Here is a 13722-nt window from a genome sequence, read left to right on the forward strand (position 1 = left end):
CTTCCGGCGGATGGTGTGCGACCTGATACAGACCAACCGGCCCCCCCTCCTGTTTTGATGAATGGGGAGGAGGAGTTCGAGGTTGAGGACATTTTGGATTCTCGCTTTCACCGCCGCCGCCTACAATATCTCATTGACTGGGTGGGTTTTGGCCCTGTGGAACGCTCTTGGGAAGACGCCTCCACAGTCCATGCTCCTGATCTAACCCGTCGCTTTCATCAGACCTATCCCACCAAACCGCGACCTCGCGCCTCGGGGAGAGGGCCCCAGTTTGGGAGGGGCCTTGAGGAGGGGGATAGTGTGATGACCCATGGGCCTTGTAGTCCTGCTCAGGACATTGTAATTCCTGATGAAGATGAAAACTTGGGTTTTTTACCTTCCCAGTCTGAACTGGATTCCTCTCAGCCAGATCTTTCCCAGGCAGATCTGGGAACCTTGCACCTGCAAGAAAGTTGTCTCCCAGAAGTATGTCAAACAAGCCCAGAGCCTACTTCTCCCGTATTCTTGCGCCGGGAGTTTTGTAAACAACAGAGAAGTTTGGATTCAGCTTCGCGCAGGAGTGCGAGGATTGCAGCTAAGAATGTGGCCAATTAAGACTGCTTCTCGTGAGAATCTTTGGGGAGTCTCACATCTGGTCTCAGAGTTAGCTTTCGGTTCTGATTCCCAGAGAACTGCTTCGGCGGGAAGCTAGACTCTATTTAGGTGTTTTACCCGCGTAGTAACTTCGCGGAGTCAATTCGTCAGCCTACGGAGCGAGTTGTGTCTGGACAGCGCGCTCCGGTTCAAGCCTCGCTCCTGCTCAAGCCTTGCCTTGCTATCCAGCCTTCGCCTTGCTTCCCAGCCTTTGTTTATCTACGGACTTTGCCTTGTTTCCCAGGATCAATCCTTGCCTTGTTCCACGGATTTATCAAGTTATTCCACGGACCTTGTTCTTGTTCTTAGTTACCTTGTTCCACGTTCAAGCCTTGTTTCAAGTATCAAGTTATTTCCTAGCCTCGCTCAAGTTTCATGGACTAAAGGACCTTGTCATCTCCCCTCACTTTGCTTGGCAAAGTGAGTGTTTCGGTTATTGGATTACAACTTTGGACCTTAATATTTCTTATTGGACATTGCTTTTTTGGACTAATTCTGACCTTTCCTGAAAGGTCTAATTCTGGACTATTTTCTACACTTGTTTTTATTAACTTTATATATTCCTACAATAAAGATATTAGATAGATTCTGGCCTCTGTGTATGGTTATTGGTGCTCTGCAGCCTGGGTCGTGACAGGTAGGTGCATATTAACAGAAAAGAATGTAGCTATTTGAATTTGTTACCAGTTTAAATGGGATGAGGCTGTCCATGAACTCAGCCTTCTATTCTCCTTTAGAAACATGAAAGAGAAAGCAATATCCTTCAGAAGGGATGCCATGGATGCCCTACCTTATACCACTACATAACTACAATGCTATAAAAATACCATGGGAAGACACTACTAGATCAGTGGTTTTCATGACCATGATTGTAAGATATCTAGTTTAGGAAAGTTTTGGATAGTTATGTAATTGCTACTTTCTAACCTAAACTAAATATTAGAGTTGGACTCGAATACCGTTTCATCTGTTTGTTTTTTTTACGTGTTTTTGTACTGTTCCGTCCATTCGGATGGCACAGAATGATACAAGCCCCCCCCCCCCCCCCATGGAAGGCGCAGGAAAACAGAAAAAAGGGGGGAAAGGTAGCCATTTGGCGGGCTGATTTTTAGCTCTTGGCTGGCAGGGCCTACAGCCTAGTGCTGGGCGCTCAATTGTAGACCCTGTGAACCAGGTTTGTGAGCGCTGAGTGCTCAGCTGTAGGTCCTGCCCACCGAGCACTCGATGCTCATAGGCCCAGCAGGCAGGGCTTACAGCCGAGCGCTGGGCACCTGGCCCGCTCAGATGTAGGTCCTGATGCTTTGCTGCCCAAGGCCCAAAAATCTTCATTTTTTTTTGTACCTTGGGTGGAAAAGCTCATTTGTATAGGTGCCTGTTTCCTGAAGCGGTGGATGGAAACAGAAACGGGGACATATGAATGGGACAAATAACGCAGGAGACTACTAGATACCAAAATTGCATATTTGCCTGTCTTTATTTTAAGGGATTTTTTCTTGATGTGTATGTATGCTAGTATTAAAACATGTACTCTACTAACTCCATCTTTTTTCCCCACACACAAACATACATACACATTAGTAGTGGTGTTGGCATATAGACCTAAATTATGGACTTCAGTATATTCAACTGTATATAGGTAACCTCTCATTGCTTTGTTGTGCTCAGAAGGGATATTCCTTGTCCCATAATAAATCTACTCAAAATCCTCTAGTTGTTTGACCTGGTTTTCTTATGCCTGTACCTACTGAATCTTACAATGATGACACATATTTTTTCTTATACCACATTAAATCATTCAAAGGACCCTAATCTGAATGTAATGTAAATATATGTTAATCCCAGCTAGAACAAACCCATGTAGTCAGCAAAAAAAGTGCTGCATTGACTCATTGGTTGAATGGTTATGTTTTCATTTGGGAATAACTATTTGATTGCAGGTAGAGGTAGAATCATAGAATCATAGCATAATAGAGTTGGAAGAGACCTCATGGGCGATCCAGTCCAACCCCCTGCCAAGAAGCAGGAAATCGCATTCAAAGCACCCCTGACAGATGGCCATCCAGCCTCTGCTTAAAAGCCTCCAAAGTAGTAGGTGAGAAACAAGAACCCCAAGATATTGTCTGACTCCAATTTCAACTAACTCAAGCCAGGATGTGAGGAACACTTGAAAGCGCAGTCCACAATATTTGGAAAGCCACCACTCCCTGATTTATGCCAGTGTATCTTCTGAACAGAGTGATTTTGCTTATCTAATAGTCATTTCTCTCTTACTCTTAATGCATATTCACACCTTCCAATATTTACTCACCATTTAGTTATCCTCAAAACAATTTATTCATGTTATTATCTATGAAGGTGGGGAAAAGCTTATATTCCCTGCAGGGCCGGCCCGAGATAAATTTATACGTTAAGCGCGGGGGGGGGGATTGCGCCCTGCCTCCCACGCTCTGCCTCCCCCTCCCGCACCCTGACCCCGCCTCCCACGCAGCGTGGGAGGCGGGGCACCACCCAGACGGGACCCTGCCTCCCACCCTGCGCACCCTGCCCAGCTGGCCAGGCGGCGGGAAAGTCCCTCCAGGGTAAGCAGCACGGGAGGCAGAGCCAACCTGTCACGACCCAGGCTGCAGAGCACCAATAACCATACACAGAGGCCAGAATCTAACTAATATCTTTATTAAGGAAATATATAAGGTTAATAAAAGCAAGTGTAGGAAATAGTTCAGGAATAGACCTTTCAGGGAAGGTCAAGATTAGTCCAAAGAAACAATGTCCAATATGAAATATTAAGGTCCAAAGTTGTAATCCAATAACCGAAACACTCACTTCGCCAAGCGAAGTGAGGGGAGATGACAAGGTCCTTTAGTCCATGAAACTTGAGCAAGGCTAGGAAATAACTTGATGCTTGGAACACAAGGCTTGAACAAGGCAACAAGAAACGAGGAGCAAAAACAAGATCCGTGGAATTTACTTGGCAAGGTCCGGGAAGCAAGGCAAGATCCGTGGAAGTAAACAAGGCTGGGAACGGAGGCTTGGAAACAGGAACAAGGCTTGGAAACAGGAACGAGGCTTGGAAACGGAGTAGCTGTCCACACACGCTACTCCAGTAGCTGACGAATTGACTCCGCAAGATTCCAAAAGGGGCAAGGAACCTAAATAGGGCCTCATTTCCCACCAGAGAACACTTCTCTGGGGAAACCAGAAACGAAAGTCAATCTCTGTGTCCAGATGTATGACTCCCTAAATTTTCTCATGGAAGCAGGCTTAATCATCAGAATGCTTTGCTGCGATTCTCAGGCTTCGGCGATTAGCCTGCTGAACTCCTTTTTGTTGTAGATAATAATTACGGCGAGAAAATGGGGGAGATTTTGACTCAGGGCTTGTTTGGCAGATTTCTGGAATACAAACCTCCTGCAGGTGCAAGGGCTCTAATTCAGGCTGGGAAAGTTCCCTTTCTGGCTGAAATGGTGGAAAACCCAAGTTTTCCTCTTCATCTGTCACAACAGCACTAGGAACAGGACTACATGGCCCATGAGTCATCACACAACCCTGGCCCCGCCTCCCGTGCTGCTCGCCCTGACCCCACCTCTCACGCAGCGTGGGAGGCGGGGCTAGGGTGCGCTGGTCGGGAGGTGGGGCACCGCCCTGACGGGACCCACCTCTCGCCCCGCACACCCTGCCCAGCTGGCCGGGCGGCGGGAAAGTCCCTCTAAGTCACGGCAACCGCGGCCTGGAGGGACTTCTTCTGCAGCCTGGCCGGCTAGGGAACGGCAGCCGAGCCAGGGCGAGCAGCGCGGGAGGCAGAGCCAATCCTGGCCCCGCCTCCCGTGCTGGTTGCCCTGACCCCGCCTCTCGTGCAGCATGGGAGGCGGGGCCAGGGCGCGCTGGGCGGGAGGCGGGTCACCGCCCTGACGGAGCCCTGCCTCCCGCCCAGTGCGCCCTGGCCTGGCTGGCCTTGCCCAGCCGGCCATGCTGCAGTGGTAGAGCTCGCTCGTCACTGAACAGGCCTTTCTGTTCTCCGGCGAGCGAGACAGCGCCTCCGGGGACCTGCGCCTGAAGTGGCTGCGTGTGATGACTCATGGGCCATGTAGTCCTGTTCCTAGTACTGTTGTGTCAGATGAAGAGGAAAACTTGGGTTTCCCACCGTTTCTGCCAGATTTGGAGCCCTTGCAGCTGCAGGATGTTTGCCCACAAGAAGTCAGCTAAACAAGCCTTGAGCAAAAATCTCCCCCATTTTCTCGCCGTCTTTATTATAATCAAGATAGAAGCGCTCGGGAGGCGACTCGCCGGAGCGCTAGGATAGCTGCCAGACAATTAGATGATTAAGTCTGTTTCCCTTGGGAAAGTTTAAGGAGTCATGCATCTGGACACAGCATAGGTTTCGGTTCTTGTTCCCCAGAGAAGGTGTACTTTGGCGGGAAAACAAGATCCTATATAGGTGTTTGGACACAAAGGATTCCTTGCGGAGTCAATTCGTCAGCTTCAGGAGTAGATTGTGTGTGGACTATGCTACTCCAGTTTCCAGGACCTTGCTCTCGTTCCAGCCCTGCCTTGTTCCCCGGACCTCGCCACGGATTTCGCCACGGACCCTGTTCTTGCTCCTCGCTTCTTGTTGCCTTGAATCAAGCCTTGTTTGCCAAGAATCTAGTTTGCTTCCTAGCCTTGCATTAAGCTTCATGGACTAAAGGACCTTGTCATTTCCCCTCACTTTGCTTGGCAAAGTGTGTGTTTCGGTTATTGGATTACAACTTTGGACCTTAATATTTCATATTGGACATTGTTTTCCTGGACTATTTTTGACCTTTCCTGAAAGGTCTACTTCTGAACTATATTCTACACTTGTTTTTATTAACTTTACATATTTCCTCAATAAAGATATTAGTTAGATTCTGGTCTCTGCGCATGGTTATTGGTGCTCTGCAGCCTGGGTCCTGACACTGCCTCAGGTGGTCTCCATGTTGGGCCGGCCCTGATTCCCTGCTATGTTCCTTTTGATGATTTATATTGAAGCCACAGTGGCTAAAGCTCTTGCGATGTTTAACCCATTCTTACACATAATATTCAGCATCAGCTATAACTTCTAGTACCGGAGAGACTGGGGGGGGGGGAGTGATGAGGAGAGGAAGCTACTTCCCACATTAAAAAAACCCCAAAAAGCCATAATCACTAAAGTGGGATGTTCTTTTAGCTCAACAAACTTTCATTCACTAAACTATCGCAGTTCATGACAAATAGTTTCCAGTTACAAGCTGATAGTGTCTTCTTTGATACAGCCCTGCTGGATGCTTCTTAAAAAGGCATAAAGGGGGACCTACAATTGAGCAAGTGATTAGACAGCAGGCTGTCCACTTTCTCAGAAATTAATGGGAAATGGCAACTTTAAAAATGCTTATTTTTAATCTGAGAGGACACCACTCTAGAAATCTACATGTCCTCCAGTATAGTCAACTTCTGCCATCGATTGACCATATAATCATAATGGTGGACCTGCAAATGCCTAGAGAAATGTTCTTTTTAGGAATCACTAGGTCCTCTGGAGTGACTCCAGAGTGACCTTATCATCTCAACTTCTAGTGGAGGTTGATCATAAAGTAACACTGAAGGAATTGGAGATTCCAAGAGAGAACATACCAATCAAATCCATGGAAGTTAAACCTAAAAATGTAGAGGGCTAACTGTACAAGGTTGTTTTTTATTACCACCACCAACACGAGGTTTGTTTTCTTTCTGGTGGGAATTGTAAATGTTTTGTATGTCTACGGTATGTATTTTTTGTGTTTTAAAAAATAAAAAAAATTTTAAGGTTGTTTTTTATTTGTAGGGGCAAACTTTGTGTTTGGGAAATATACTTTTCCACAATTTGGTACCAATTTAAATAGAACCAAGGTTTACAGCATTATACGCACAGACACAAAATGAAATTGTTGAAATTTTGAAAAATCATATCACTGTTATAGCAAAGGAACCCTTTAATTGGATTACTCCCACTCTTTTCTTAATTGCATTGAGATATGCAAAACAGATTTACAGCCAGAGGCCTAAACACATAACAGTACTTTAAAGTTAATTACAAAATACCATTATGATTTTCTCAAGATGGAATTTCTGCTCTTAATGGTACAAATCCAAAGCATTCACTACAATATATTTGGTCTACATTTTTAGTAGACATGGTTTGTACTGAATCACTGCACTGTTAGTTATGAAACATAATTATTTAGCTTCTCCAGCCCTTCCTACATCCACGGCAGCATCAGGGGGTGGGTGGAATGTAGATTTGCTATGCTGTGCTTATGCTGATAAGCTTCTCTATTAGCCAAGTTTTAAAAGCATTTCATTTTACACTGCTGAATGTTGAAATGACAATAGAGTCATGGTACATTCTGGCACAGCATAGCACATAAATAATGCAATAGTCAATTAAAACATATTTAGTAGCACCTGGGTGCTGTTTAATTTATACACAGTTGCAGTGAAAACATGCTACTTAAATCACTCAAAATGTAAAATCTTGGTTGAAGAATATAGAATGGAAATGACATACAGTATTGGTCAGAATGAACATGAACAAAGGAAAAATTTTGAATAAGGAATTTTGTTTTTGAATACGTATTTGCTTTGTCCAAGTTAAGTACAGAACATAGAAAAAATCAGCAAATATTCCCAGGCAAAAATAGAATACTTAAAACAAAAAAATGTAATGGAGATTTTTAATTAAAAAATGAAAAAATTAAGTGAATGACAAAACTTGGGTTTGAGCACTGTATATACAGGTTCCTACTATGTCCAAAATAAAAGCAACAGTATGAGATCGATCTGGTTTGATCTGCGAACCCTTATGTTCACCTAATCAGTTGTATGGTGATGATCCCAGGCATCTCCTTGATCAGTGGTTCTCAAACTGGGGTCCCCAGATGTCTTGGCCTTCTGCCCCCAGAAATCCTAACAGCTGGTAAACTGGCTGGGATTTCTGGGAGTTGTAGGCCAAAATACCTGGGGACCCTCGGGTTGAGAACCACTGGTTTAGAACAACCTGAGTGAGCCTAATGTGGGCTGATGTATAGTATTTCCCACCATTTAACTAAATAAATAAATAAATAAGAAGAGTAAGCCTCCACTTTTAGGTAGCAAAAGCTTCCCATTTTTTCAAAAGCAGGAATCACGATTTAATCCTAACTACTGCTAGTTTTAACACATCAACATCCCAACACATGGCTGGAAATCAACTCACTTGGAAACGTGCATAATTTTCTTGCCAATGTAGCCATCGAGACAACAAATCAAAGCAGTCCTGCTCCCAAATAGTTGTGGCATGACATGTCTATCAAGAGCATTCTAGACATTCTAATGAAACACTAAACCATAGACAAACACAGCAGTTGGGAATGTCTTAAGCATTTATACGCAGAATAAATAATCCTACCTTTTGTGTAGGTTTTGTCACCTGACCCTTGACATCCATCTTCATCATCACAGTCTCCACTTGATTCCATCCCTTCATTCATCCCTTTCCCACTGCCACCTTCCCTGGTGCTCCATCTTTCTGATTTTAAATGTGTCCTCTCAGTCGCCAGCTATGTGTAAAAAGATACATAATAACACGTTGAGAATGTTATAATGATTTTTTACCATTCAAATTGCAAAGAATGAAAATAAGATTAATAGGTTCATGTTGTCATTGTCTTGTCTGATGATTAGAAGCCATTGGCATATCAATACATAGGTTATCCTATTGATGCAGTAAACCCACTCTTGTCAGGACACAAATAAGATTGAGGTCAAAGACTTGTAAATGTATGTTATTCAATCAGCAACAGCACAAAATCCCTGAGTGGAAAATGAAGCATTATCCCAATAACTGAGGTCAAGAAATTTTAGTTTCCTGGATGCAAATCTGGAGCTGGAAAATCTCGTCTTTCTTCCTGTCTTGCCAGCATTCATCTTTTTCTGATCTTCTCTTTCACCTATACCTGTCTACTTGCTGAATATAATTAGTGTTGAATTAATATGCTTTTTAAAATGTGTTAGACCATACCGATTATTTATTTATATCCAAACTTCCCTCAAGCACACTGCCTATGATGGTTTTTACTTCCTACAATATAATTCCAGAATCCAGCAAATGCATTGGTCAGATCTGACACAATGGTAACCAAAATTCAGTAGGGAAACCATAAAAAGAAAGTTAGCTGTGATTGTGACTCTTTTCATAGGGAACCTTTATATTGTTCTGAATCACCAACAGAAGGGCAAAGGAAAGATCAATATGTATTGATCTGTTCTGAATAATTGAATGAAGCTGGATTTAAAGCCACGAGGCTCTGCCACCAATATTAGGGAAGGATTCAGAACAAAAGACTGATAGTCAGGAAGCATTGCTTGTTCCTGGTCATTCATATATATACATATACATATGCATATACATATACATATGATGTATACACACACACACATATACATATACATACATACACACATACACACACAAACACATATGGCAGGAATTTTTGGAGCTGAAAAGTGATCATTTTTCTAATCGCTGGTTGTATAGGCTGGGCTGTAGCATGGCTGTAGGACTGGAAGAGGAGAAAGAACAAAGACAGAATGGCTTTTAGGAAATTGGTGGGGTGATAGGACACTATGTTTCTTCTATCCCCTTTTTTTACTGTGTCCAGCTGACACTTTAAGGATAAAATTAATGTTTTGGAGTAAATGAATGAAAATGAAATGTAATCTTTGGGAAAGTGTCATGACAACCTGTGAATATTAGAGCCAAATTCTCTGTGGAGCCCTAATCAGACTGGTCAATTTTCAGGAATTCTGGGAGTTGAAGTACAAAACTGCTCGAGGAACAAAGGTTGGGAACTACTGAAGTCATCTCTCGGGCAGACTAGAATTAATTGGGTGGGTTTTGTGTATATACATCATTATTAGTTAGTAAAGGTAAAGTAAAGGTTTCCCCTGACGTTAAGTCCAGTCATGTCTGACTCTGGAGGTTGGTGCTCATCTCCATTTCTAAGCTGAAGAGCCGGCATTGTCTGTAGACACCTCCAAGGTCATGTGGCCGGCATGACTGCATGGAGCGCCATTACCTTCCCGCCGGAGCAGAGTATTGATCTGCTCACATTGGCATGTTTTCGAACTGCTAGGTTGGCAGGAGCTGGGGCTAACAGCGGCCGCTCCCGCCGCTCCCGAGGTTTGAACCTGGGACCTTTCGGTCTGCAAGTTCAGCAGCTCAGCGCTTTAACGCACTTCACCACCGGCGCTCCTATCTATTTATCTATCAGTTAGATAAACAGAAAAAATAATTGAGTGGATGAAACAGGGACTCTAGTATGGTTTTAATTCTAAAGACAGTTTAATTTTAATGTAACTTTCTGATTGTTTTGGTCATATATAATTTTATTTGAACCTCTTTTTATTCTATAAGCCACTGTGAGTCCCACTTTTGGGAGGTAATGGTGGCACATACACAGAATGGTTAATTCGTTGATTGACTGATCCTCTTTCTTCCTGTCTGACTCCTGGTATAAATAGTCTCTATTTGCATTTCAAGTCTTCCTCTGGTAAAAAAGGATAATTATTACTGAAATCTTTCACATTTGAAATTTTTGTTTGTCTTTTGGCAGGATTATTTATACTACAAATACCAGTTTGCTCTTCCTTTGGGATGAATATGTTGATGGTACAAGTATAAGGTTTTCTTCAATATTAATAAATGTATAATATAAATGTACAACATAAATTTGGAAGGATTATCAGCTTCCTTCTGTTTTTCAAAGTTCCTTTTCTCTATCAGAAAGCAGACTTTTCACAGCTCTTTTTATATTACAGTTCCTTGTAGTACTGATGTGACTCACTAGCTGTGCTAAAATATCTCTCTGAACACCAGTTGGGGTCTCCATCAGAAGAAATAGACAATGAATTTCTTGTGCTGGAAGCATTCAGATAATGGAGGAGATAGGTGGCAAGATTTGATTCATAATGACTCCGTTGACATACATTTGCATTATCCATCTTTCAATGAGTCATTGCAATCTTTTATGGGAGGTAACAAAAGCATGCATCATCATCAAATGTTCCTTTCTTTTAGAGAAATATTGGGTAATTATTCAGCCTTATTTTACAAAGTTCATAGTGTCACACTTTCTATAGATTATTTCATGTATGAGTATCGGTGGCATGATTTGTGCCAAGAAGACAATATTCAATTGTTGTTCAATTTTATTTTTAAACAAGCAGCTTGATGTTAATCATTGCTATTATTCATGATCTGAAAGCCTGATGTCATGCAAGCCTGGCAGAACAAAATTGCTTTCTAAAACCTTTCAGTACATGATGTAGGGTCACTGAATTGCCTCACAGATTTCTGCTTTGTTTGGGCTGAAACAGAGTATTAGACGGAACTACAAAGGTCATCCAGACCAAATATCTTCAAAAGCAGGACATTCACTGGACAGAATCCTAGAATAACTTTAAACACGTAGTGGTCTGATGCCTTACAATCACTGGTGGCCCATGGTATCCGCAGGAAGGTCCTTCGTTGCTCGCCGCCATTATGTGGTTAAGCATCCCACTCTGCCTGGACCATAGCCACCCTTGCCAATAATGACTACATCTTTTAATAACAGGAATATAAGGATTTTTTTTTATTTTTAAGAGTCAATGCATTGTAGAAGGGTAAATTTCTAGTGCATTTTGCCAGTGGACAGCAGGAAGAAAGCTCAATGGAAGACAGAAAATCTCGAGATGAGGCATTCTAAGCATGTTCACTTGGAAACAGGTCTTACCAAAGCCAACAGAATATATTCTCATGTCATCACAGACATGATACTACTCCAAAGGAGGTTTGCTTATACACTTAGAAGGCAAGACTTGCTTGTTGATGGAGTTTAGAATTAGGCACAAGCCTCTTTTGATGTTAAAAGGAGTTAGCATTAGGCACAAAAATAATTTCTGTTGGCAACAAAGCAAAAGTGCTCTGCTAGCTAAACTCTCTTAGCAAAAGAGCACAAAATGATGGTTTAGAAAGGGTTGGGTAAAACAGAAGCCAGGTTATGCTAGATCCAAATTTCCTCCCAACTAGGAGCATATCATACACTAGGAAGAAGTAAATTACATAATTTCATCTGGTTTTTAGAATAACGTTAGCTGTCCTCAGGCCATTAGGATTGCATTCTTGCTCTTGTATGCGGTGATTCATTCAGTCTTTCCTCCACCTCCTTCCCCTCTTAACAAAAGACCTCAGGAGACCATAAACTCACCTCTCTATAACTCAGGCCCCATTTATACTGTCATACAAGGCCATTTGAAATTGCATTATCTGGTGAGTTTAGACTTCGGCTCTCCAGGTGTTTTGGACTTTAATTTCCCAGAAATCCCAGCCAGCTTACTGGCTGTTAGGAATTGTGGAACTTGAAGTCAAAACCACTTAGAGGGCTGACATTTAGACTAGGTCCATGCCTAGCTTAGATTTATATAATGCAGTTTAACTGCATTGAACTATTTCAAACTGCATTATATGGCATTCTAGATGGGACCTCACATGGATGTTACACAGACATTATCAAACCCCTGGAGAATATTACTCCACCAACACTGAGCTCTTAAACAGCCAATCTATGTTTCATTCTCTGATGGCTGACCAATGTTCAAATACTGGTGCCTGTGAAAGTACCAGTACCTTCGTTTGCCTCTACATAGATGGTAGTAGTACCATCTATGTCAGGGGTCCCCAAACTAAGGCCTGGGGGCCGGATGCGGCCCTCCAAGGTCATTTACCTGGCCCCCGGCCTCCGTTTTATAATATAATATTTTATATCAGTTTTAATAATATATTATATATACATATAATATTGATAAAATATGTTATACTATATAACACTAATAATAATACCATATAATATTAAATTATTTGTTATATATTATATATAATATTACAGTACAGTGGTATTGTTCAATATATAGCAATATATAATGCTAATATTGCGCTATGCTAATAATATAATATATTGTTTGTACATACAGCTGCTCTGAGTCCCCTTTGGGGTGAGAAGGGTGGGATATAAATGTAGTAAATAAATGTAGTAATAGTAAATAAATAAATGAATAATTTTAGACTCAGGCTCGCCCAAAGTCTGACATGACTTGAAGGCACACAACAACAACAACAACAACAACAATCCTAATTAACTTGACTATCTCATTGGCCAGAAGCAGGTCCACAGTCCATTGAAATCCTGATAGATTTATGTTGGTTAAAATTGTTCTTATATTCAAATATTGTATTGTTCTTCCATTGTTGTTTTTTGCACTACAAATAAGACATGTGCAGTGTGCATAGAAATTTGTTCATATTTTTTTTCAAATTATAATTCGGCCCCTCAACAGTCTGAAGGATTGTGGACCGGCCCGCTGCTTTAAAAGTTTGAGGACCCCTGATCTATGTAGAAGTAGTACCACAGTTTCAAACTATGCTAACATTAATGCCAGCAACTAGAGTGAGATACGAGAAAGTTTTACTATCAAAATCGGCTATTCATTGTTTCCAACCAGATCCCAATTTCATCTGCCAACATGTAACTTGCTTTTGTTCTCATTAATGTCACATACAGTGTTGTAAATGTTTTTCTCTTTCCACTGAGATGTCTTAATTGATGTAACTGTCAATTGAGAAAAGCATGAGATACTGCATACAAACAAAGCCTCTTAAAGGCTTTCAGATGGTGACCCACTACTTGAACCAAACATTGTAGGTGCAGATCTGTCACAGTATAGGGCTTTTTTGTACAATTCCTGTTTTGTGATAGGTTGTGAATATAACAAAAACTTTCATGCATTTGCTGTTAAGGTTTTTCATAGACTATGACCCTATCTACACTACACAGAACTGCGTTATATGAGTCTACAACGACCATACAATGCAGTTTCAACCTATGTCTGGATCAGAGTATCCCTGATGAAAAGTCAGTCTCCTGAGATCTCAAATATTGACTTAGGCCCCATCTACACTGCATTCTAATACAGTTTGAATCAGCATTACATGGTTCTTGCAGACATGGATAATGCAGTTTAACTGTTTTGAACTGCATT

General features: G+C 41.9%; 1 protein-coding gene across 4 annotated transcripts in view; it reads right to left on the reverse strand.

Moving 5' to 3' along the window:
* The window catches only part of LOC100558465 (glypican-5), a 500734-nt gene that overhangs the window by 115762 nt on the left and 371250 nt on the right, over positions 1–13722 (reverse strand). For all 4 annotated transcript variants that reach the window (XM_062976534.1, XM_003218342.4, XM_062976535.1 and 1 more), the window contains one exon: positions 8054–8204. In XM_062976534.1, coding sequence (XP_062832604.1) covers positions 8054–8204 — 151 coding nt within the window. The remainder of the gene's footprint in view (positions 1–8053; positions 8205–13722) is intronic.

This window comes from Anolis carolinensis, chromosome 3, assembly GCF_035594765.1.
Source record: "Anolis carolinensis isolate JA03-04 chromosome 3, rAnoCar3.1.pri, whole genome shotgun sequence".
Lineage (NCBI taxonomy): Eukaryota > Metazoa > Chordata > Lepidosauria > Squamata > Dactyloidae > Anolis > Anolis carolinensis.